The 23,860-nt window shown below is 47.2% G+C and overlaps 2 protein-coding genes across 52 annotated transcripts in view; one reads left to right on the top strand and one right to left on the bottom strand.

The window, feature by feature from the left end:
• Window positions 1–7,813, top strand: part of camk2b1 (calcium/calmodulin-dependent protein kinase (CaM kinase) II beta 1) — a 59,476-nt gene extending 51,663 nt beyond the window's left edge. For 25 of the 50 annotated variants that reach the window (XM_035639248.2, XM_035639246.2, XM_035639253.2 and 22 more), the window contains 7 exons: window positions 1,969–2,058; window positions 2,653–2,799; window positions 3,957–4,142; window positions 4,760–4,835; window positions 4,929–5,023; window positions 5,785–6,018; window positions 6,723–7,813. In XM_035639248.2, coding sequence (XP_035495141.2) covers window positions 1,969–2,058; window positions 2,653–2,799; window positions 3,957–4,142; window positions 4,760–4,835; window positions 4,929–5,023; window positions 5,785–6,017 — 827 coding nt within the window. In that variant the 3' untranslated portion in view covers window position 6,018; window positions 6,723–7,813. The remainder of the gene's footprint in view (window positions 1–1,968; window positions 2,059–2,652; window positions 2,800–3,956; window positions 4,143–4,759; window positions 4,836–4,928; window positions 5,024–5,784; window positions 6,019–6,722) is intronic. The other 25 variants (XM_035639281.2, XM_035639278.2, XM_047328969.1 and 22 more) reach the window with 4 other exon arrangements.
• A 4,498-nt stretch (window positions 7,814–12,311) lies between these two features.
• On the bottom strand, window positions 12,312–23,542 carry si:dkey-13n15.2 (protein transport protein Sec24C). 2 transcript variants are annotated; one of them, XR_004794496.2, is made up of 22 exons: window positions 23,387–23,542; window positions 22,462–23,140; window positions 22,288–22,349; window positions 21,195–21,248; window positions 20,839–20,950; window positions 20,060–20,187; window positions 19,118–19,253; window positions 18,848–18,957; window positions 18,278–18,390; window positions 17,953–18,144; window positions 17,519–17,615; window positions 17,239–17,349; window positions 16,217–16,384; window positions 15,669–15,765; window positions 15,441–15,589; window positions 14,950–15,088; window positions 14,613–14,670; window positions 14,154–14,275; window positions 13,680–13,859; window positions 13,114–13,311; window positions 12,933–13,022; window positions 12,558–12,610 (listed from the first exon to the last, which is right to left on the bottom strand). XR_004794496.2 is itself a non-coding variant. In XM_035639244.2 (21 exons), the coding sequence occupies exons 2-21, from the start codon at window positions 23,087–23,089 to the stop codon at window positions 12,470–12,472; spliced, it is 3,027 nt and encodes a 1,008-aa protein (XP_035495137.2). In that variant the 5' UTR covers window positions 23,090–23,140; window positions 23,387–23,542; the 3' UTR covers window positions 12,312–12,469. The 2 variants fall into 2 exon arrangements, 1 of the variants encoding a protein (XP_035495137.2); XM_035639244.2 differs by lacking the exon at window positions 14,613–14,670 and having other exon boundaries at window positions 12,312–12,610.
• Between the last annotated feature and the right edge of the window lie 318 nt (window positions 23,543–23,860).

The raw sequence follows: 23,860 nt of genomic DNA, 5'->3' as shown, positions 1-23,860 counted from the left end.
AAACTATGAATTTCACTCATATTATCTCATTGGCCCTCCTGCGTTTCGACAGAATCTTCACTGTTAACTTCGGGATGTGACAACAAAAATACAAATGGCGACAAAACTGACAGAACTTCTTATTAACCTGGTCCATTAAAGAGTTGCCTCAAAGATCAGTGGTGTCAGTCACTGTAGGACATTTCTTTATTATCATTTTTTTCTCCCAGGGAAGAGAGCGTGATACCAGCTCCATTTGTTTAAAAAATCTACGTGGATTTGATCAGCAGCACCGTTGCAAACACAGTTTGCGTGTCGTTTTGGTTCAGGTGTTATTTGAGTTTTGTACATCGTGAGGGCGCGATGCCAGTAAAACCTCCCTCTTCTTTTCCCCCCGTTCAAATGACGCGGGAAAACCATTCCTGTGGACCGGTTGTGACCGGCCCCTCATATTGGGACGACACCACCGCCATTTGCCGCCGTAGTAATCGCGGTTGCAACGAGCCCGTCCATAGTAAATATGTGTGCCTGCGTCTTAGCCTGTGAGATATATTGTAATTCCGCGTCTTACTGCCTGACAATGGGATGAAATAGCAGACTTTTGTAAAAGTTTGCCCAGTTGTTGGTGTAAAATTCATTATTAAAAGAAAGGTATAGGCTGAAGAGGATCCTATTTCATCCCCCCCGGCTCTACTGTACCACACACAGTGAATGGTCTCTCCCCCCCCCCCCCTGCCCATTTCCTTCCCTTCCAAGGTCCCAAATTGGAGCCCCACCGCCCCGCCCCTCCGGCAGGAATGGAGAGGGCAAGGGCACCTTGGGTGGGGTTGGTCGGGTCTAAATTTAGCCCCCTCGGGTGGCAGGAAACGGAGACGGCGTACCCAGGGAGGCGTTCGAAGACACACACACACACTTTGCTAGCGCCACCCTTGGATAGCATCCGTCTGGCACAGCCAGGGTTTGATTTTTTTTTTAAAGACACCCCGAGGCGGCGGATAGGTCGGTCAGCGCCGCAGAGAAACTACAAGGGCCAGGTGAGTGTGGGGAGGACACGGGGGGACGGGGGGGCCGGAGGAGCTGGCTGGATCAGGGTTTTGTCATGTCTTCCTTTTGTCAGGGTCTCGTCGGGTCAGCAAGACCCCCCCCCCCCCCGACAGCTGATCGTAACCAAACGCTAGTTGCTGGACACACACACACACACATATATTTGTTATGTTGCTCCCCGATACTTTTACAGTAGAATATGCAACAGGCAAGTTTTTCCCGGGGCGATAATGTTCGTACACCAGATACACGTCACCCTGAAGTTCTTCCTTTCTGCGTAGAGTGTGTAGAATTACACGCCGGCGATGTTTTCGTGGCCGGACTTCCCCACGGACCACGTGTCGCTCAGACCGTGACCTCGCTTTTAGGGAAACGTTGTCATTCCTCTGCTAACGTGGAATCTCCTTTCCCTTTCGGTTGCCGGCCTTGTGCCATCTGTTTGTCCGTTATCGCCTTTTCCTCCCTGACAATTTCTCCTCCTCTCATTTGTTCGCGAGGTTGGTCACGTGCTTTGCGTTTCCCTCTGTGCCAGCTGATGAAGCGGACGAGCGGGAAACGAGCGACTCTCTCTCCCTCCCTCTCTCTCTCTCTCTCTCTCTCTCTCGCTCGCTCTCATTATCGTGGCCATCGGCGTTGTCATCATCCATCCTCCCATTGCGGCGGCAGTGTAGCCTCACACGCAGCAGCAGCCGCCGCCGCCGCCCACGCTTGTAAATCCTGCTGAAATGGAGCCATTGACTGAGGTCTGGTGATGGAGGGCCGTCAGTGAGAAGAGAGGGAGAGAAAAGAACACAATCGCACTCGCCTTTCCTCCCATCATTCCTCCACTGTGACATTCCTGTTGTTGTTGTTGTTGTTGTTGTTGTTGTTGTTGTTGTTTTATCGTGTGTGTGTGTGTGTGTGTGTTTGTTCTCATTCTCTGTGTGTGTGTGTGCACGTCATCAGGGAAGAGCTTAGACAACAGCTCGCTTAAGGCGCAGTCCAGCACAAGCTCCCAGCCCGATTGCTCTCAGGGCCCCTCGGCCGCTGTGCACTGTAAGTCAGCATGGCCCCGCCAACCGCAGCCTGTGACACACGCACACGCACACGCACATGCACATGCACGCACGCGTGCTCTGCTGCTAATTCACCCCCAACTAAACCCCCCCCCCCCCCCGGCACGTATTACAATCACACATCTCCTGCCAGTCAGCTCGAGCTAACCCCTCACGTACACTCTGATTCAGTCAGCACGTGCTGGGCCTCTTTCTCTCAGACGGTCTCGAAACATCTGGCAACGACGAAGATAATCGAGAGAAAGACGTTACGAGAAGAAAAAAAAAGACACAGAGATGTTTCACAGTATTTCGGCTCCACCACTTGGTTGTTTTTTGTTTTTTTCTCAGCATGAGTTTTTGGCTCCGTGTCCACGATGCCTTCACTGTCTTTGTCTGAGTTCGACTGCGGCGTTCTCACGATCGCACTCGGAGCGGCTGCGCCCTCGTCTCGGTCCCGATCCGAGACGAGGTTCGTTCACGGCCACGGTGATGTTGGTCGACCCCCCAACACACACACACACACACACACACACACACACACACACTACTCAAGTGCCACTGTCTTCCTCTCTTCCTCCCTCCCTAAACTCAGCTGCTGCTAAGTTTGCCGACCTGCTGGGCTCAGTGCGTAGGGGCTCGGGGCCCGCGTCGGACGGGGAAGCGAGAACGCTCACACCTCCGCCTCCCGCCGCCCACTCCGCCCCCTCACCTCCACACACCCCTGCCGTCCCCATGCAGAGTAAGTAGTGAAAAAAAGAGCACGACGAGGCGACCGAGGCGACGCATGAAAAGATGGACTGATTCTGTCGCGGCACGTGTCATTTTGGGAAAGGACGGGAAAAAAGGTGTCAAATAGTTTATTTGTGAACTCGCTGGTCGCTCTCGTTGTCTGTTATTTCTGCATCTTAAAAAAAAAATCCCTTCAAGATTTGTTTTTAAATGGCACTAAAGGGATTTGAAGACTTTGAAGAAAAAAAATCTGGTGGAAAGCACAAAAACAAACAATTGATTTTACTCACGAGTATAATCTGTGTGGAGCTAAATCCCAACAGTGCTTATCTTCCGGTGCTCTATGGTTCCTTTGCTCCTATTGTCACTAAAGTATTCAACACACCACACAGAGCAAAGTTGTTGTTGTAGTTCAGTTGGAGTCGGGGGCCCACAAAAAGTCTGCAGGGTAGAAAACCGTGCCAAAATTAATAAACTATCTACTTCTTCTGGAACAACATGATTTTAGGACAAAACATGGGCCCCGACACTGAAACAGTGAATTTACTTTTCCTACATGTGGATGAGAGTGACACAGGCAGGGGAGGGAAAGTCGCTAGCGCTTGTGTTGATGCCGTCCTTTCCCTTCCAAATCCTGCATACTGCACACCTTCAAATGCAAAAGAAACCCACATCACATAGGGTAATAATAGAACGAATACAAATTCGCGATTATTGATTCTGTGATTGGGATTTTACCTAACGTATGTTAAATGGTGTTCTTTATGTTTAAGTAGCTGTAATGTCATGAAAAGTGAAGTTAGGAAACCATAACTGCACGTGGACACGTGTTCGCTCTCTTTGTGAAATGCAGCTCTGTAGAGTGTGTAGGACTGAGGAAGAAATATACTGTATATATATATATATATATATATATATATATACATATATATATTGAGGCAAAGTTGTGGAGGCCATCTTAACACATGCATGCATGCAGTTATTATCACCACAAAAGTCCTGAAGGGATTGCTTTATTTCTTCATTCCTGTATCCTCTCTGTTCACTGTGTCTATCCTGTTCTTGCATTCCTCCTCTTCTTCCTCCTCCTCTTCCTCCACCACCATCCATCCATCCATCCATCCATCCATCCTTCCATCCATCCATCCTGCCTGCGACGACAATCAGTGTCTCGGCTCACCGACCTGGTGAGCAGCGTTCGCAGGGCGCCGCCGGCGGTGGCGGCGGCGGCGGCCCCTGCGCCCGAGAGCGACGGCGCGCCGGTGCCCGGCGCCAGGCCCGCCCCTCCGCCCGCCCACACCACTTCCCCGCCTCCCCCCCACTCCCCCTCGTGCCCCGCCCTGTCCTCCCAGAGTGAGTACCAGAGCATGACCCGCCGTGACCCCCCCCCGCGGCTGCATGGAGAGCCAATCGCAGGGGGATGAAATCGAATGACATGTCAGGACTGCGATTTCCTTTCACGTGAGCGGGCGTATTTAAGTGCTGAACCAGGGGGTTCAGCGAGTGAAGTGCGCGGCGTTAAATCATCAGCGACGATGGGTCGGGACGTATGTGCTCGTTGCCTCTGAGTGTTAAAACCACAGCTGACTGTTGTTGAATACGTAGACGCTGTTTGCGGTGATACAAGGAGACACCGTGTGTGTGTGTGTGTGTGTGTGTGTGTGTGTGACAATTGTTCAGGATCACTTGATGAGCAGGGGCTCTGTGATCATTCGTTTGCTTGATCCCGGAACAATCTGTTCAGCCTTCACAAATGCATATTTTCCAGCTCATTACATATCAAACAGCCACTCCGCCACTTGCAGTTTTCTCGGCACACGTGTGTACACGCACACTGGCGTCTTGACTTCCTTCGCCTGAGCACCCGATGTGTTGATGTGCTCGTGAAATGAAATGATCTAAAAAACGTACATTTAAAAATGTCGCGTTCACCCCCTGACTCACTTCTGTCCCTCGCTCTTCATCTGCAGCGCGCAAACAGGAAATCATCAAGATCACCGAGCAGCTGATTGAGGCGATCAACAACGGAGACTTCGAGGCGTACGCGTGAGTCTGCGTCTCGCTCGTGGCCACGCAGACACAGTCGCAGGTGAACGTGTGGCTCGACACTGACGCGCCGTGATCTTTTCCTCCCTGCAGGAAGATCTGCGACCCGGGACTGACCTCGTTTGAGCCGGAGGCGCTGGGCAACCTGGTGGAGGGGATGGACTTCCACAGATTTTACTTTGAGAACCGTAAGATGCATAGATTGACCAAAATGATTGCAAATTAGGAGAATTTTTAAATGTTGTTCTTGCGCCTCGTTGCTTTTATGTTGGCGACCTTTTAGTTTTGGTGTAAACACACTTGTCTGATTAGTACTTTAATTCAAAATCATGAAATGAGGCTCAAAAAAAGAAAAGTGGTCAGTCATATTGAAGAAGGGGGGGAATAAGATTTCAAGGATGAAGTTGTAATATAATGAGAGTGAAGTTGTAATATAATGAGAATAAATTCGTAATTTCATGAGAAAAATTATAATATTCAAGAGAGAGAGAAAATGGACGTGTGGTTCCTTTCTGTAGAATAAAAAAACCTTTTCAAAGTCCTTATAATTATGATACATGATGATATATAATGTGCCAAAGATTAAATATTTCATTATTTGTGAAGCATTTACCGAGGCACAAGATGCTCCACATGTTGATCCTCTCATTTAAAATGACATGGAGACTAAAATTACAGGTAATTCTCATAATATATATAAACATATAATATATTTATATTTTTTCCCTTTAAGTGGCCCTAACACTGCCGTGGACCACAGCATCAAATTGAAAAAAAAAGAGATTGCTCAGTCCTTAAAGACCAGTCCAAGGAAACTGAATAAGCTGTTTCTGCTCCACATTAAGTTGCCAGTGTCAGATTTCTTGTGATTACAGTTCATGTCGACTTCAGTAGCGTTTGTAATGGCCCGTCATTGTTGTGACCCCCCCCATCTTTTTTGTATTTCCAGTTTTGGCCAAGAACAGCAAACCCATCCACACCACCATCCTGAACCCCCACGTCCACATGATCGGCGAGGACGCCGCCTGCATCGCTTACATCCGCCTGACTCAGTACATCGACGGCCAGGGTCGGCCGCGCTCCAGCCAGTCGGAGGAGACCCGCGTCTGGCACCGCAGGGACAGCAAGTGGCAGAACATCCACTTCCACTGCTCCGGCGCACCGGCCGCGCCGCTCCAGTGAGGTACGGACGACCGGCAGCGCTGACTGCGACCGCTCGCCCCCCTGTTGTTTTCAAACTGCTCCTTTGTGAAGGAGATGGAGCGGCCGCCACGTATCCGTACCATGACAACAGGTGAACGTAGCCAGGTGTAAATAGAGGAAAGTACAGAGCAGAATTTAGGGCAAAAGAGAAGCAGTGTCTCCTCTGGTGATAGTGTGATAGTCTGAAGACAGTGGCGCGAGCGGGTGGTGATTTCGTGCCTCCGCACCGGTGACAGGCGCGGAGGGATTGTGTTTTTCCTCGGCTCAGTCTCGTGAATGCGATATTCGAAATTTGCCACTAATGTCCAGTTCACAACTCGAGGAGGACCTGGTGAGGAACGGATGGTGACAGGTCAAGGTCGTTGGGAGCTCGCAAAACACCACCGTACTTCCTGCGACTGGTTTTAATGGGTAATAAATATCTACGTTTGTGGAAAGTGTTGACGTGACAAGAGCGACACCAACACTGTCGTGTCTGGGACGTCTGTCGCGGGGCTACGAGCTCCACTGAAGCTGCGAGTTTAGCTCAGCAGAGACACCAGGACCAGGGGAAGTAGCTAGCCTGCCTCTCTCCGAGAGTAAGACAACTCTCTCCCAGAGACTTCCTATATGTATAGGGCCCAGAATTTGGCGCTACGCCCCTGCTCATTGTCATATATCTGATTCATCTGTTTTCCTTCTCAGGGGTTGGATGATGCCGTAGCTCTGTGTGTGAGGAGTGCTCTGCTGGAGAGAAAGAAGACGACGACGAGGAGGAGGAGGAGGAGGCGGAGGAGGAGGAAAGGATGACAGAACAAGTCCAGTGTCAGTTTGATGGACGCCTGGCCTCAACCCCCCCAGCATGCATCTCTTCTTTTACTACTACTGCCCCCTGTCTGTCACCTGCCCCTATAACACAACCATCAGACAACAGCAGCGCAGCATCCTTCGACATCCCCCCCCTTTCTCTGCACTTGTGTGCTTCCTGTGTTCTCTTATTTCCCGTCCCCACCATTCTTTTGTGCCACCGACCCTCTTGTCCTCCCGTGAATCCACACGTGTGTGTGTGTGTGTGTGTGTGTGTGTGTGTGTGTGTGTGTGTGTGTGTGTGTGTGTGACACAAACACTGCACTGGAAATACAGTATGTAAAGTTTTAAGAAAAAATCTATTATTATCATTACTATATTATGATTATTATCATTATTACACATTTGCGATTATTGTATATGTAATTTGTATATTTCAGAATTCTTTGATGCCAGTGGTTTTTAGAGTTGAAGGAAATCTTCTTTGGTTTTTTCTGTTTTTCTCTTTATCTTTTTAAGGAAGCATGTTTTTCCCCCCTCCATATTTACAGTGGCTGTTTTTTATTGTGCCTAATAAGTGGAAAATGATATCGCCAGTTTATTTTCATTTTTTTCGTAATTTGCCTATTCGCTGTAATACTGCACCCAAACTCGTGGTCAACTTGTTTGTTTTGTTTTTGGGGTTTCCTTTTGTTGGTAGCTTTTCTTTTCTTTTGTTTGGGGGGGGGGGGTCTTATTTTTGGAAGGACTGTGTCTGATGGGCGTCATGTGAAGGTTGAGTGTGTGTGTGTGTGTGTGTGTGTGTGGGGGGGGGGGGGTTGTGTGTGTGTGGTTGTGTAACACAGACACGGCCGGTACGAAAACCAAACGGCATGCAATAAGTAGTTTTTTTAATCATTTGCCATTCATGACATTGTTATCAACACATTGCAGTGTTCTCTTCCTTATTGTGTGTCGCTGCCACTATAAGAAAAAATAGTTTCTTCTCATAAAAAGAAACAATTTTTTTGTTAAGACAAAACACCAACTTATTTTTGTTTTAAGAAAAAACTTTAGCAGAAAGCGGATCTCCTGATTTCGTCACGGCAAAATCCGTTCGACGTGTTGACATGAAAAGACAGATTTCAGAAGAGGAAATGTGAACATTTAAGTCATTTTTAATTTTTTATCCCATTTCTGGGACAAGATGCACTGCAGGTTGCTAGGCGACAGCTGAACACCCCCTGCTCCGTGCTTTTCTTTCCCTAAAAAGTTGAGATATATTTAAACTGGCTCAAACCCTCGGCCGCTGTCTGGAAACTCTACGGCAGTTGTTTTGTTTTTTTTCTCCCTTCTCTCAAAGTCGAAAATGAAGGAGGATCCCAGCGGGACGCCTGACCTTTTTTTCTCACTTCCAAAGCCATTAGTGCAGAGAGCTGGTGCTGCTGCGCTTTCTGTCCACACACACACAGACACACACACACACACACACACACACACACACACACACACACACTCACACACTCACACACAGACACACACACACTGACACACACACTCACACACACACACACACACACACACACACTCTCACACACAGACACACACACACACACTCACACACACACACACACACTCTCACACACAGACACACACACTCACACACACACACACACACTCTCACACTCTTCGGTCCATATCAGTGATGAAGATTAACGCATGTGAATGCTCGAAGCCTGAGTTCACACATGTGTGCAGATGTTAGGAGGAGCAGAGGGGGTTTCTCTGCTCGGGTCGTCTGGTTCCTCATGTCAGCACAGGGTGTCGTCTTTTTTGTGTGTGTGTGTGTGTGTGCAGCCCATAATTGCTGTGGTTGTGTCTTTTTTAGGAGGGGGTAGAGTTGTGCGTGTGTGTGATGTTTAAGAAGCGACGGAAGGAGAAGGCTTTATTTGGGAGGACATATCAGTCCGCTTGCCTTCAGCCCAGGACGTGGTGGTGGTGGTTGTTGTTTTTTCTCTCATGATTTAAACTTTATTGTTTTCATTCGTGTTTTTAACTCATGCGCTCTCTGATTTTGCGTCGCAGTCAAGCGTTATCAGATATTATTTTTTTTTCCCGTGACATGAAGTGCTTGTGCCAGCGGGGCAGCGGCGGGATGACTGATTTGAGTGTGACTTGCTCGTCCGCCATTGGCTGCCTTCCACGTTATTTGTCTATTGGTCAGACCAAGATATTAAAGAGACCGGGCAGAGTCGGTTTTTTGGTGAACAGTCCTCAGGTTTCTATTTATTTTATGAATATTTATTTATTTATTCTTAGTGGATATTTTTATTATGCTTTTTGTTGTTGTTGTTGTTGTTGTTGTTTTGCCATTTGCCCATTTGTACAGCTCGTGCACTCGCTGCAAGTAATGTCTGTTATTCAAGGGGAAACTGTCCCGTGTCAAACGGGACATGTTTTTTAAAGGGACAGTACGCCCCAAGTCGCATCTTGCATGTGTGTGTGTGTGGGTTTTTTTCTTTTCTGTAACGACCAACATGGTGTGAATTTTTTTTTCTCCTTTTTCTGCTATTTTGACTCTGCGGCTTCATATTTACACGGGACTCGCCGTTGTTCATGCAGTTTCACGGTGTCCTTCCATTTCTTCCACTGAAGTCACATCGCCATAGCGTTACACGTGTCATGTTAAAAAGTTGTAATAATACAGGACTGAGTCGTCGCATTGTCCTCGTGTCAGAGTCACGATGTTCACGTCCAGTTGACCCTGATGTAATCATACGAGGTCAAAGGTTACGTGATCGCGCTGAACAAAAAGAAAGAACAAGAAGAAGAAATAGCGACATGCACAGTTCACACGTGTTGTTCCGATCTGTGTTCTCTGGCCGTGAGATTCACGTGTGACAAAACGAGGGATTGGCGTTTTCTTCGCATGACAGTCATCAGGACACTTGCTTATGTTTTATTTTATTCATTTTTGGGGGTTTTTTCCTTTGCATTTGATTTGGTTTCACGTTTTCTACTGAATGGCATCGTGCTCGAACCTTTTCTCTACCATATATTTCTCAGCTTCTTAAGTGCATATAGCTATTTTTTGTCTATGAGATGATATGATGAAAGAGGATTATGATGTTCAGGATGATTATATCAATGACTTTGGCACTATGGATGACTATGATGATGATGATGAAGATGATTTTGCATGCTATTCTACGGGGGCTGGGGGGGGGGTCCTCTGTGTTGTCAGTGCGGGACGGGCTGAGAGAGAGAGACTGAGCTTCACGCGGCCTCTGTGTCGTGCTCCAGCAGGGGGCGCCGTCACAACGGTAAAGCGCAAACGGATGTGGCCGCTCAATAATTTCTAGCAGACCGTCCGGATTCCATCATGATTATTGATCCGGGCTGCACAGTTCATGATCATGTGTCATTTATCAAGGCTAAAAATCAGGATTGAAAAATGATTAATCGTGCAGCCCGACATATAAACGACAATAGTGCCCTCTTGTCCGACACACTGACGACACTGAGTTGGCCCCTTCTCTTCGTTCTATTTTCCGTTTGTTTTTTTGGCAGTTTGGGTTTTTCTCTTTGTATCATAATATTAATCCTCTAGTTCTCTCGATTCTTCGGATTATTGCTCTGTTCTCTTACGTGCTTACACGTGTTTCTCTGACTTTAAGAAAAAATGTGTTAAGGTGTTATCAATAAAAAATGACGATTTAAATAGAAAAAAAACCCTGAATCAGTCTTTTTTGTGTGTTACGGACATGGATATTATTTTCGCAATGTCTATTATTTTCTCGATTAATCGATTAGTTGTTCCTGAAATGGTGAAAAATGACAAAATGTTTTGTTTTGTCCACACACCACAGATATTTAGTTTAATTGTCACAGACGAGCAAAGAAACCAGAAAATATTCACATTTAAGAAGCTGGAATCAGAGAATTTTGCTTTTTCTTTCTCCATAAAAACTATTTGAAGCGATTATCAAAAATAGCTGCCAATTGATTTATTAGTCGATTACTAATCGATCAACTGTTGCAGCTCTACACTCTTCAACTCATCAAAATCAAATAATTTCGTCTGTCTGTCTGTCTGTCTGTCTCTGTGTGTGTGTGCGTGTGTGTGTGTGTGTGTGTGTGTCCCTTTCCAACCTGTTCAATCTGGACATTCTGAGCCAGGTGGATGAGTCAGACTCTAATTTTAGTGCGTTCTTTGTCTCGTCGCTGTCACTAGACACCGAGGTCCACATGCACGTCTCACCTTGGATGGAACAACCGCGCTGGGAATGAAGAGATATCGCATCTTCTTATAAAAGATATATATATATATATATATATAATATAGTTCTCGCCTGCGATACTTTATTTTCCATCTGTGCAATTTCAATATCTCATTATTTTGCACGTGGAATCCTGTTCACACTGAATATTTGCCATTTCTTATTTTTTACTAGCTCCTTTGTCCAAGACGGTCTTGATTTCGCTTATTTTCTCTGATTTACTCATCAAACCCCCTTTGAAACCCCTTCACTTCCTCCTCGAAAAAGCTTCCCACCCCCTTGCAGAAATGGAAATGCTGCCGATGAATGTTATTATGAATGTTATCAGGCACTTGAACTCATCAGACAGTTGCCTGGGTCTCGTATTCACCCGCTGCGTTAATCCCCATTCCTTAGAAAACAGTGAAAAATCCGACGAGACTGAAAAATCCCCTCTGAAGTGCACTGGATTAAAAACATTTGAAACTCCTCTCTAGGTTCAATTCAATTTCCTTTATTCATGAACAGGAGAACACGCACGCACGCACGCACGCACGCACGCACGCACGCACGCACGCACGCACGCACGCACGCACGCACGCACGCACGCACGCACGCACGCACGCACGCACGCACGCACGCACGCACGCACGCACGCACGCACGCACGCACGCACGCACGCACGCACGCACGCACGCACGCACGCACGCACGCACGCACACACACACACACACACACACACACACACACACACACACACACACACACACACACACACACACACACACACACACACACACACACACACACACACACACACACACACACACACACACACACACACACACACACACACACAGAGGAATAAATTAACATCATAAACACATTTTTTCAGAAGAGCACACATTACTGTATCTCAGCACCGGAGCTCGACCCGATATGGAATTTTTCTGAGAACACCAATATTGAGGAGTTAAAACATGTCTGAGATATATATATATATATTTGAAATGATTTTTGAAATGATTCCAACCATGTCATTATCAAACCCTTACGTAAAAGAAATGTAACTGAGGGTGGATGTTCCAGTTTAACCCCTGAACTTAAATAACAATATCTGCAAACATAAACACGGGAAAACCTATACGTCTGTAAAAGGCTCATATTCATATCGGCCATTTTTTTTACCGGCCCACTGGTAAATCGGTCGGGTCTTTAAATAAATAAATAAAAGGATGTCTCCACGTCCTCATGCACGACCTGATAGTCTGACGACGGGCCTTCACAGATTTCCCAATTGCTGTAATGTCCAATAACACTTTTTTTACTCCCTTGTTTTTTTTTTAAATCTTAGGTAGAAGACAATGCACCCAGGGAGGTCAGAAAGTGTGTGTGTGTGTGTGTGTGTCACTGCAGCAGACGGACAGAGTTGATGTGAAGATGGTAGAGGAAGTCTGCGTAGGACGCTCCTCCGTTGGGACTCTTGTCCTCCACCAGGTGGTGCTGCAGAGCCTCCTCGCAGGCGTCGCCTTCCTTCACCAGCCACAGCTGAGGGCGGAACGACACAGTCGACAGTCAACACTTCTTAAAAAACAAATACACACACACACACACGTCATGCCATCGTGATTTTGGTGTAAGTAGACGTGGAACAGTGGGAGGCGGAGGGCAGCATCAATTTTTGACGCTTCTCCAGTCAGCAGCCCAAATTTACACATAAATCTGAGATGCTGTAAACGCAGCACAAGAGGAAGTGGAAAAAGAGCCAGAGTGAGTAATTTAAGGTTCACGGCGCTGGACGACGAGAATGAGGCTGATGTTAGAAACCAAAGAATCTTCATCCACAGCGGGACGGCTCAGCTGGGCTCACCTTGCGGGCGCAGGGCCCCTGGGAGTTCAGACCGTCGATGAGGGATCGAACACTAACGGACAGAGGGTTTTCCAGAACCGGCAGCTTGGTCTGGAGAAACAAACGCACACACAAGGTGCGGCATTACCGTAAACTGCAGTACTTGCGCGTCATCCCACATCGCCCCCCTCGGAGCTCTTACCTCTCCAGAGGGCAGGGAGGAGAAGCAGCTGGTGTTAAAGAGCTCCACCAGCGTGCTCGCCGGGACCCGGGTGCCGACCCAGAGCAGCAGGGTGAGGGGCGTGTGGACCAGATACAGCCCTCGGGGCTCCAGGCTGACGGCGCAGCAGCGCAGCGCCTGCTCCGGGTTCGGAGGCTCGGAGTTCTCCACCGACAGCGGCTGCGGGCGATGACAAGAGTGACAGAACAGTAACACGCATACATTTATTGTGTCTGGCCAAAACTACTAAACCTCTTTTTGCCTTACAAAAGTTTTAAATGCTCACGTGGAGAGTCTGTGAGCACAAAAAGCAACGTCTCTCATCCCAGTGCATCCATCACAAAGACCTGCTACTCTTCCAATTAAGTACCAATCAATCAATCAATCACTGAAGTCCAGACATTTTCCTGAACTTCTCCTGTATTCAATATTATTCTGTGCCTGACCTTTAGCTCCGTGGTGTCGAATTTTAAAATCAACACACCAATCAATGTCACGCAGATAAACTTCTCTGCCCTTTTTCCCCCCCTGCAGTCGCTGGTACTGACCAGGGGCAGCAGCAGAGGGTAGAAGTGTGCGGCGGTGCCGGGCGTGTCCATGCCGAGCACCTGGCAGCGCTGCTGCAGGCGCCGGTGGATGGAGCTCCTCAGGCCCGGCAGGAGCACCTCGCTCTTCCTCAGGCTGTTGGTGTAAACGGGAAGAGCTCGCAGATACTGAGGGAGCACCAGCTGCAGACAGAGCAGGTGGCGACAGAAGTAAATCGATAGTTGGTTTTTGGCCACAAGGAATATAACGGTTCAGAGGGATACAACAGGATGGAGATGATTCCTGAGGGTACACTTGGTTTGTAAAAGTTAAACACATTAGAGGTGTGGGCCTGCAAAACGAATGAATGATTAAGAATAATTAAAGATTACAATTTTGTCGGTTTTTCCAAAAGCGCACGTCAAAAGTACATGAGAGCCAAAAAAGAAAAAAGTTTCACTTCTGGAAGAGTTCAAGGCGATAACGTGTGTTTTCACCTGTCCAGCAGACACCGAGGCAGAGGAGCAGTGTTTGCGGTAGGATGCCAACGCTTCCGTCACCTCCATCTGAAGTTCCTCCCGCATCTCCTGTAGAGGGCGCTCCAGCACCGCACAGTACACTACACACGCACGCGCACGCACACACACACCAGAACACAACAGAACACATGTTAACTCATGGGGTCAATTCAAGAAAGTCATTCACATTAGACAAATGTAGAATCGCTGTAAAAACAAAAAAGAGGACTTTTCTGTATTTCACACAGTATATATATATATATACATATATATATATGTATATATATATATACATACATATATATATATATACATACACATACATATATATATATACACACACACACACACATATATATATATATATATATATATATATATATATACACACATATATATATATAAATATAAATAATATATTCTACTTCTCTCATTTACATCGGACTGTTTTGAGCCCTGAACACCATGTCAGCACACGTGCTCCAAGGGAAAAATCCTGGAATTGATGGAAGCAAAAAAAACAACAACACAACAATATTGCAGGTTGGAGACAGAGGAGTCTACTTTTTATATGTGGTCATGGTCTCTCTCTAATATCCAACCGTTCATGCCCCCCCCCCCCCAAAATGGATAAAAACACGCGTGCACATTTGAAGAGAGTGTTTCAGAACAGACACGATGACACTGAATCGCGTCTGTTCAGGCTGGATAGACATTACGTTTTTGTATCACGTTGAAATATCTAAATAATCCACAGCGACCAGTTCCTCCTTACTCTTCTTGCAGTAGAAGGTGAGCAGTGTTTGGGCCTGGCAGTGGCGGAAAGCATCCTGTAGGTGGCGTGAGCATCGCAGGGTCAGGGTGTGGACCCTGGTCCTCCTGTCTCCTGTCCGGGTGCTGTACGTCAGTGCAGTCTTGGGCCACAAGAGGGGGACAGAGGGGGATTGTGGTAAAAAAAACAGAAAAAGAGGTAAATAGTAAGCGATTGTGGAGAAATATCGTTTGTCGTTGAATTTTTGACTGCACTTTTTAGCTTTTTTTAACAAGCAGACCGTGAGGAAATATTCGATGAAAGTGTCTTTGGTAAAAATCGCTTACTTCCCCTTTAAATTGCAAAATCAGGCTCAGTCGTCAGAGTTTTACAACAGACTGATAATAAAGAAAAAGCCTTTCTGTAGATTTGTCGTCTCAACAAATCTGCAGAAAAAAGTCTGGTTTGTTAGTTCAACACATTCAACACGTTGACGACGGCGAAGACGAGCCCACCTGTATGGCCGCGCCCCTCGTCTCGTCCAGACCTCTGGTGTGGGAAAGCTCCACGGCGAGCGTTGTCCGACGGTCGAGGGTCGCCAGGGCGACCAGAGCGGGGCTGGGTCCCGGGAGGAACAGCCCATAACAGCCGGACACGCGCAAATCTGACGAGAGCCGGGACAAAGTGTGAGGATCTTGGGTATTGAGGACAATGATGAATAAAATGAATAAACCTTCGCTCACCACTGCTGACGAAAATCCTGAGCTCAGCCTTGTAGCCGGTGTCCGTCTCCACGGTCCTCTTCAGATCAGCGCTGAAACGCTCTTTGTCCAATTCTCCCTGTGGTGGAAATTCAAAACAATAACAGGTCACATACTGTAAAACAGCTAGAAACACAAGCTCCACATCGCAGCTGCTTAGAGGCGATGACGGAAGACAAACATTGGGCAGTGGAAGACATTTGTGAAGCTCTAGCCAGCTGCCAGGTTTTGTACTTTGCCTTGAAGGAATAGTTTGAGTATTTCAGGACACATGCATATCCACTTTCTTCGCCTCAGATGGAGAACAAGCGGTTATCTTATCTTAGCACAAAAGCCCTGAAGACCATTTCTCAGATTACACAAACAAGATGGAAAAACATGAGATTCAAAAGCCCAGCTAGCCTTTTATCCCTCTAATGTCAGTCTTTGTGCTAAGCTAAGCTAACCAGTTAAACTGTCCCTTTAACAAAAAAGTGAATTGAGTCTTAGCTCCATGTCCTGTGCTGCAACGGGAGGAGACGCCGACACACCTGCAGGTGGCCGTAGGTGTGCAGAGCGCCGCCGGTTAGATACGGAATGTGCCCCGGCCACGCCCCGCCCACGTCTTGTTGGGAGAGGACGAAGAGGTGAACGCCGCAGCCCTGACGGACGCACTCCTGGGCCAATGAGACGGCGGGCTCCGACGGCTGAAATATGGACTAGGGGAGCAGAAAAAAAGAAAAGGGGAGGGAATCCAGGCGACATTAAGAACTGGGAAACTCTCGTTAAACCTTCCACGCGAAGCAAATATTAAACTTTTGTATGCTGTCCTCAGAAAGGTCAAATGTCAAGGGAAGAGCGGCTTCTACTGGAGGCGATGAGCGTCACGACTTGACAGGTTGGGTTAGCGATTTCAGCTCATTCGTGCTCATTCTCCTGCTCGTTCTCGTTTGCGCCCGGGCCGCAGAGGCTGTAGATTCCGTCGAGGTGCGTCTGAGGCGGACAGCGCGATAAGAAGGAGGTCGTTCATTGGTTCGCCGCTCGTGTGCTGTCACCTCACCTGGAATTCCAAAGATGGCGGGACAAACGACGCAACACCTTGACTCTGACTGTACACTTTAAAAAGCATCTAAACGCTGCGTTTAACCTCAAGTCGGGGTCGGGGTTGGTCGTCGTGGCAGACGAAAGTAAACAGCAAAATTACAACTTTTTTTATGACCTATCAAAATGAAGAATTTATTGGTTTCACAAACCACGTCAACGCGGGTTTCCTCTCTTCTTCTCCGCCACATTAAATATGTGCCATTGTCGGAGGAAAACGGAAACATAATCTACTGTACAACCAATCACGTTTCAGTCTCTTAACGTGACACTTGTTTGCCTGTTGACCTCAAATATCAACAGACTTGTCCCGCGATTCTCCAGACTTGCTTCCCTTAGCTTCGAGGGCACTTTCGCACGGGGGGGAAAAATTTGGTTCAAAAGACGATATCACCTCTATTGAATTCAAACGTCTGGAGACAGTGTGAGTGTATAAAAGGACAGTGTACATCATCGAGTGTGTTTTACCTACCTTTGGTTTGCTGGAGCCAAAGAACCCTGAGGAGGAGGGGGAGTTTGCGTGTCCCATCTCCATCAGAGAGGCGGTGTGGAAGATCAGCAGTTTGCCAGGACAACTCAGGGCCTGACGAACAAATCGACAAACAAACATCTCTTCTAAAAGTCCTCTCAATGGATTTTTAATCAAAGGCTCAATAACATATCTCTCGCAAATCACCGAGCAGCCACGATACACAGAGAGTAACTTACAATAAATGGAGGACTGAGTCTACGTTTGTGCGGTGATCACCGACCTGCAGTATGGCGAGCGCCGCCTTGACAGGAAGCTCCGCCGGCACGCCGCCAGAGTCATCGCACTCTGCACTGAACTGAGGAATAAGCCGCAACACGCTGCACACAGAAACGAGGAGATGGTGAAACTACCGGGGAGAGGAAGTGGCTCTCGCTTTGTCAGACGACACCAACCACGTTCATTTGGTTTTGGGCAATGTGGCAAAAACACTTTCAATCGTTGTGACTTTTAATTTGGGATCAACCGATTGCAAGTAGACGCTTTCCAAATGAAAAGTGAAAAAAGCAAAAAGCATCATGTATGCCCTCACTTTGTAAAGATTGAATATGAACATAAAAAGACAATATCACTTATGGAATAGGAGTAATGTATGGAACCCGGAGCTCCTCCGAGCGCACACACCTGACAACGTGTTCAGACAACGTGTCTATTCACCTGTCGATGCTGTCCATGCAGTCTCTGAGGGACACCAGGAGCCCCTCCCTCACGGGAAGCTGCAGGTCATCCGTCTCTGTGATGACCAGCATGTGTGGGCGGGACAGGGCGGGGCTGAGGTCGTACAGGTGGATCCTGCCGTCGTACGTCATCAAGCCGACGCGGACGTCCGACGGGGCGTCGCCATCCTGCCTATAACGAACAAGATGGAACTTTAAAGTTTGCGGGATCGTTCTTCCCTTTTGTATCTCCCAGTTGTACCGTAGGGGGGGAATTCCGTACAGGCTGTGAAAGTGTGTGTGCGTGTACCTGTATTGTGTTTTACCTGTTCAGCGAGGTGAGCAGCGAGTGTATTTGTTCCGTGACAAACTCCAAATGTCCTCCCCTCAGCGCCGAGGCGGACACGTCGATGGCGAGCAGCAGTGCGGCAGGTTCACCCTGGGACAGACGTACGACCACTTCAACACACGCGGCGTCATTCCTCATACAATTCGCAAGACTGTCAAAGGTCCATAGGTCCACATATATATGTGTGACTGAAGTAATGAGATTTCACCACACTTCCTCTTTATCTCTCTTTGGTATAAAAAACCCCAAAAGCTTCAAGTTGGAGAAGCTAGAATGAGCAAATATTTGGCAATGCTGCTTGATAACTGTCACATCAATAATAAATCCTCTGACAGAAATCCTCACAAACAGTGTCACGTATGAAACACACTCAAACGGAGCCCTAATGGCCCGGATGTATTTCTATTTTACTGGAGCATTATTGAATTGCAAAGTGACCCGTCGTACACCTTCAGTATTCTGAACCGCTGCTTCCACAGAACACACACAGACGTACGCGTGTTTGTCAAAGGAAGGAAAACTGATGGCTATAGCAGCTTGAACGAACCTTCTGAGAACCAAGTATCTCGTACGAGCCCATGCTGAGTTCAGGCCTCTTGTCTTTGTCGACCCGAGCCCCCTCCGCCCCGTAGGTGGGCTGGTAGTGTTGCCACGGCACTGACACCACACAAGACGGGACAGAAAAAAATAACTGTTGGTGCGCGAACGGGAATTGGGGTTCAGTTCAGTCGGGAGCTCAGCTGCTTGACCGAAACAGGGAAGTGATCAGCGCATCATCGCGACAGCATGAAAACGGTCAGCGTCTAAAAAATCTTACCTTCACCGAGTTTTCCACAGAAGGGGCAGTAAAATCTCTGGCCGCAGTCCTGCCAGCCCATCGCCGCGCACATGGACGCTCCGCAGCCACTGCAACCTGAAACACACTCGGGCTCTTTGCAAACTGGGAGGGGCTTCTGGGGACAACACACACACACACAATTTAAACCCTCACAGAAACCTTCACTGTTAAGGCACATGGGTCAAATTGTTGCATTACAAAGTAATGGCGACTGGCTTCACTTCCATTAAATCTTCTCCCTATAGAGCTCAACGGTGGGGTTCCAGCGCTGAAACTCCAAATCATATTCACATTTCGATTATTAGCCATAAAGTCGTGAGCGTCCGATGTCGACTCACCACGAGCTACGAGGTTGTGAACGATGATGTATATATATATGCGCATGCAGAAGCCACAAGTCCGTATGAACTCGACCTTGTTTTAAGAAAAACATGTTTTATTCGCGACGTCAATGAGAAATACTACGCTACCCACAATCCTGTGTAAAGACGAACTTCCTTCTCAACAATATAAACACTATAGTGATGGCGATGATGAAGGTTAAACTGTCGTTGGAAATGCATTCGCAATGGCTTGTGGGACGAGTCGTTCCTTCGCTCATAAAATAATCATGTACACAGTTTTTTACTTTTTTTCTGTTTTTCCAATTATAATTTTTTTGCTTTTTTTTTATTCATCTTGTAGCTCATTGGCTTGGTTCCAGTCTTAAAAGTCTTCACATTTAAGGATTTGATGAAACGTCAATGGAGTGCATGAGAGTGGGAAATTCACTTCCAGAACAGGAGCGGGTTCAAAAAGTTGGGCGCTCACAGTTGAGCTCTATAAGTTCTTTTATTGTCAATGCCATTATTATTGTTTACAAAGTAAAAATATAGATATAGATATAGATTACAGAATAAGCAGAGAAGCTAAAAAACTGACCTCCCCAGGATTCCCTCTGGCCAGAGGGGTGACGAGGGCTCCCAGCGGCAGGCGGCTGAGCAAGGCGGTCTGCCCTTCACAGGGCACACAGTACGAGGTGGCGCGGATGGCGAGAGGACTGGCGTTACCTGGATTCCAAACAGAGACGTGGTGCTCGATAATGACGACAGGGACTTTGGCTAAAAGAAGCCCGGGACCCAGACGAATTCTGGGAGCTCATTTAAAATTCGCTCTGCCAGAATATACAGTCTGGATCCCCTCCTTGAATCACCTGCAACAAAGGGCCGATGTTTTTTCGTCAACTCTGAATAAGTTGAATATAGTTCCATGAGGTGGACCCGACCTCCGTGTGAGTCTCCATGTTTCTACGTCTTGTTGAATACGGTTGTTGCACAAACGGTTCAGAATACGTTGCGTTCACCTTGAATTTTCAGCGGCGCCGGAAAACCGTGAATGGAATCAGCGGTGCGCCACCATAAAGTATCCCCTGTTGGTTTTTTCAGTCGGTTGCGGTTTTGCGACTTTGCTGACAGATGCCGCCAGAAAATTACACACTGGGGCTTTAATAACTTAACATACATCTGACATCATATGAATGTTATTAGCCTGTGGTGAAAGGTCGGTGTGCATTTTCTTTTTCCACTCACTGTGCTACACCAATGCAGTATTGTGGATGCAGCGTTAAGCATGACATCTGGACCCATAACGCACAGAAAAAATTAAATTTTTATGCCATACGTGCCTGCGACACGGATGCAAACTGCGTGGGTCACATTTACCTCTGTCTTCTATGATACAGGAAGTCGTCGCCAGAGGAGGAAGACGGGAAAAGGGCTCCGAGACAAAGACCTTGCCCTCCCACTCTGCCCTGTCCTCTGCGATCACCTTCACCTGGGACACACACACACACACACACACACACACACACACACACACACACACACACACACACACACACACACACAGACACGGACACAGACACACACACACACACACACACAGAGGGAAAGATGGAGGTAAAATATCATGATATCATGTCATGCTATGCTGGAGTATCGTTCCATTTCACGTCTACTTCTAGTTAAAGAATAGCAGCTTCACTAATACAACTGCCAGAGAGACGGACAGAACTCACAGCGCTGGGTAGGAGCTCCGGGTCCAGGCCATAGCGCGACTCAGAGTTAGGAGACTGCAAGAGAGAAACATTTTTAAGGGCTCATTTTTTTAAACTCTACATTATTTTTTACAATCTTGTGTGAAATGTTGTTTTTCTAGACGGTACATTTCATAGGATCGCATCGCAGCTATGTTGTGTTGAGAAAGACGACCTTCGATTATGAGGGGTCAAAAAATCAAAACCAAACTTAAAGGTGGCGCACCGCTGATTGCATTCTCCGGTTTCCTGTAGCGCTGAAAATTCAACACGAACGCGACGTATTCTGGCACCGTTTTGTGCAACAGCCGTGTTCAACACGACGTAGCAAACATGGCGACTCACACGGAGGTCGGGTCCACCTCATGGAACTATATTTAACTCATTCAGAGTTGACGAAATAAGTTCTTCTAAATATTACACAATGTAGCTTTAAACTATTTTATTTACATGTAAGGACTTATGCAAGAGGTGCAATGCAGAGTATCTCAGAACTGCAAGGTACATGAATAGTGGCTACTTGAAATTGAAATCTCTACTAAAGCTGAAACAATGAACCGATTCCTCTGCTACATCCCCACGCGAAAACAAAAATCTCTCTGGTTCTAGCCTTTATATCCTATAATGGCATTTCCTGCCATTCTTTTTTTTATGTTGCACTGTAGTGAGTAGAGAACTTCTCTGATTTCAGCTTCTTAAATGTGAATATCTTCTGGTTTCTGTGCTCCTCTATGACAGTACACTAAATATCTTTGGTGTGTGGACAAAACAAAACATCACCTTTTGGTAAACACAATCGCTATTTTTCACCGTTTCGTGACATTTTATGGACCAAACAACTGATCCATAATGGAGAAAATAATAGACAGGTTAATTGACAATGAAAATAATCGTTAGTTGCAGTCCTAGTAGTGAGTATGTTTTGGGCTTTCCCCGAAAAACACATACATACGAAAAAATTGTCACCTAGGACTTTGGTGAGGGCGTGACGAGAACTTATCAGCATTAAGACAAACGATTCATCGGTTTCATTGAGAAAACTATCTGATGATTATTTTTGTGTCACTCGCCCCACCTGTGGAGGGACGATGCTCACGCCCCGTGCGGTGGCGCCGGGAACAAACTCGTTCATGGCTCCTGAGGAAGAAATCAGGAGTCAAGTCAGAGAATGGAGGAAAAGCGTCAAGACTATAAAACATTGTAGTGTGTGTGTGTGACTCTTCTTTTACTCTTGACTAGTTTACCTTACCTCTGGGGTGCGGCGGCGGAGGAGGTGCCCACCGGGACTGCTGCTGGACGGGAGAAGTGGAGGGCGAGGCAGGATCGTGTCTCGTGTTTGCCTGGGGCGTAAACTGCGCGCTCTGGTTTGCACATTGTCCAAACGATGGAGGGCTGAGGGGCAGATGATTTTGATGCGGTGGTGGTGGTGGTGGTTGAGGACCACTCGGTGAGCCGTGGTGTGCGTATGGAGGCAGGAGGAGACTAGGGGCAGATGTTGCCGGTTGAGGGCCGCGAGGGGAGTATGGCGACGACATCTGCCGGGGATGGCGAGGCTGTGTGCCCTCATCCAGAGGCAGAGAACACGGAGGCACCTGAGCATCCGGCGTGATGTGCTGCAGCCTCTGCGCGGCGTTCTCATCACAGGCCGTGTTGCGATGGGCGTCAGTTCCGGTCGGCGCGTTGCGGCCATGGTTCGATGCCGGCAGCTGGTGGAAGTGATGGCTCCTCTGGTCAGAGGGCGAGCCCAGGCAGAGATGCTGAAAGCCGGGCACTGGGCTGCAGAGGGACCCTGGAGGTGACGCTGTGCACCAGCCGTGCTGCCCCGCCCACTGCTGGTAGGGTGTCCGGCTCTGATTGGCTGTGGGCACGTCCATCATCGTCCATAACGAACACCGATAGGGCGGCGTTTCTCTCCTCGGGGGCGGGACCTTGCCAGGCAAAAACACAAACAGGGCAAAACAAACGCGACTGTTTGTTTTTTTTCTGGCTGGATTTCAAATATGACAATTCTCTGATATGTCAAATTGCTAACTCTGGGGGGGTTTTTTGCATTTGCTAGTAAACAGAAAAACCCTGCAACACAGCAAACAGCCGGAATAATATACGGGTGGAACAGACTCGGCTAAAAATAAAATGCTTATTAATTTATTAGTAGAAATATTAAGACTAGATACCTTTGGTCGTTAACGGAAACTGCCGGTTTTAGCCGCAACACTGCCGGTTACATCCCCAAACGCCGAGTCCTCGGTGCAGTTATGTTAGCGGCATGCTAGCAACGCGTCACGACTCACGACAGCGTGTTTCCGCTTTTCCCTTTCAAAGTAAAATCGCGCGATACTTCCCGTTCTACAAAAAAGAAAAAAAGAAATATGCATCAGCAAAGCTGTATAACTTTGAATACTTTTATAACCCTTTGGTCTGAAATTTCCTTTATAAAAATTTAACAAAAAATAAAATAAAATCTCTCTGGTTCTAGCTTTTATAGATTATAATGGCATTCCCTGCCATTCCTTTTTTCTTCTTCTTGGAACTGTAACAGTTAATCGATTACTACTAAATTAATCGCCAACTATTTTGATAATCGATTAATCAAGTATTTTCTATGGGGAAAAAAGTAAAAATTGTATGAGTTTAAGCTTCTTAAATGT

Source organism: Scophthalmus maximus, chromosome 19, assembly GCF_022379125.1.
Source record: "Scophthalmus maximus strain ysfricsl-2021 chromosome 19, ASM2237912v1, whole genome shotgun sequence".
Lineage (NCBI taxonomy): Eukaryota > Metazoa > Chordata > Actinopteri > Pleuronectiformes > Scophthalmidae > Scophthalmus > Scophthalmus maximus.
This window is presented reverse-complemented; position numbering and strand designations above follow the sequence as displayed.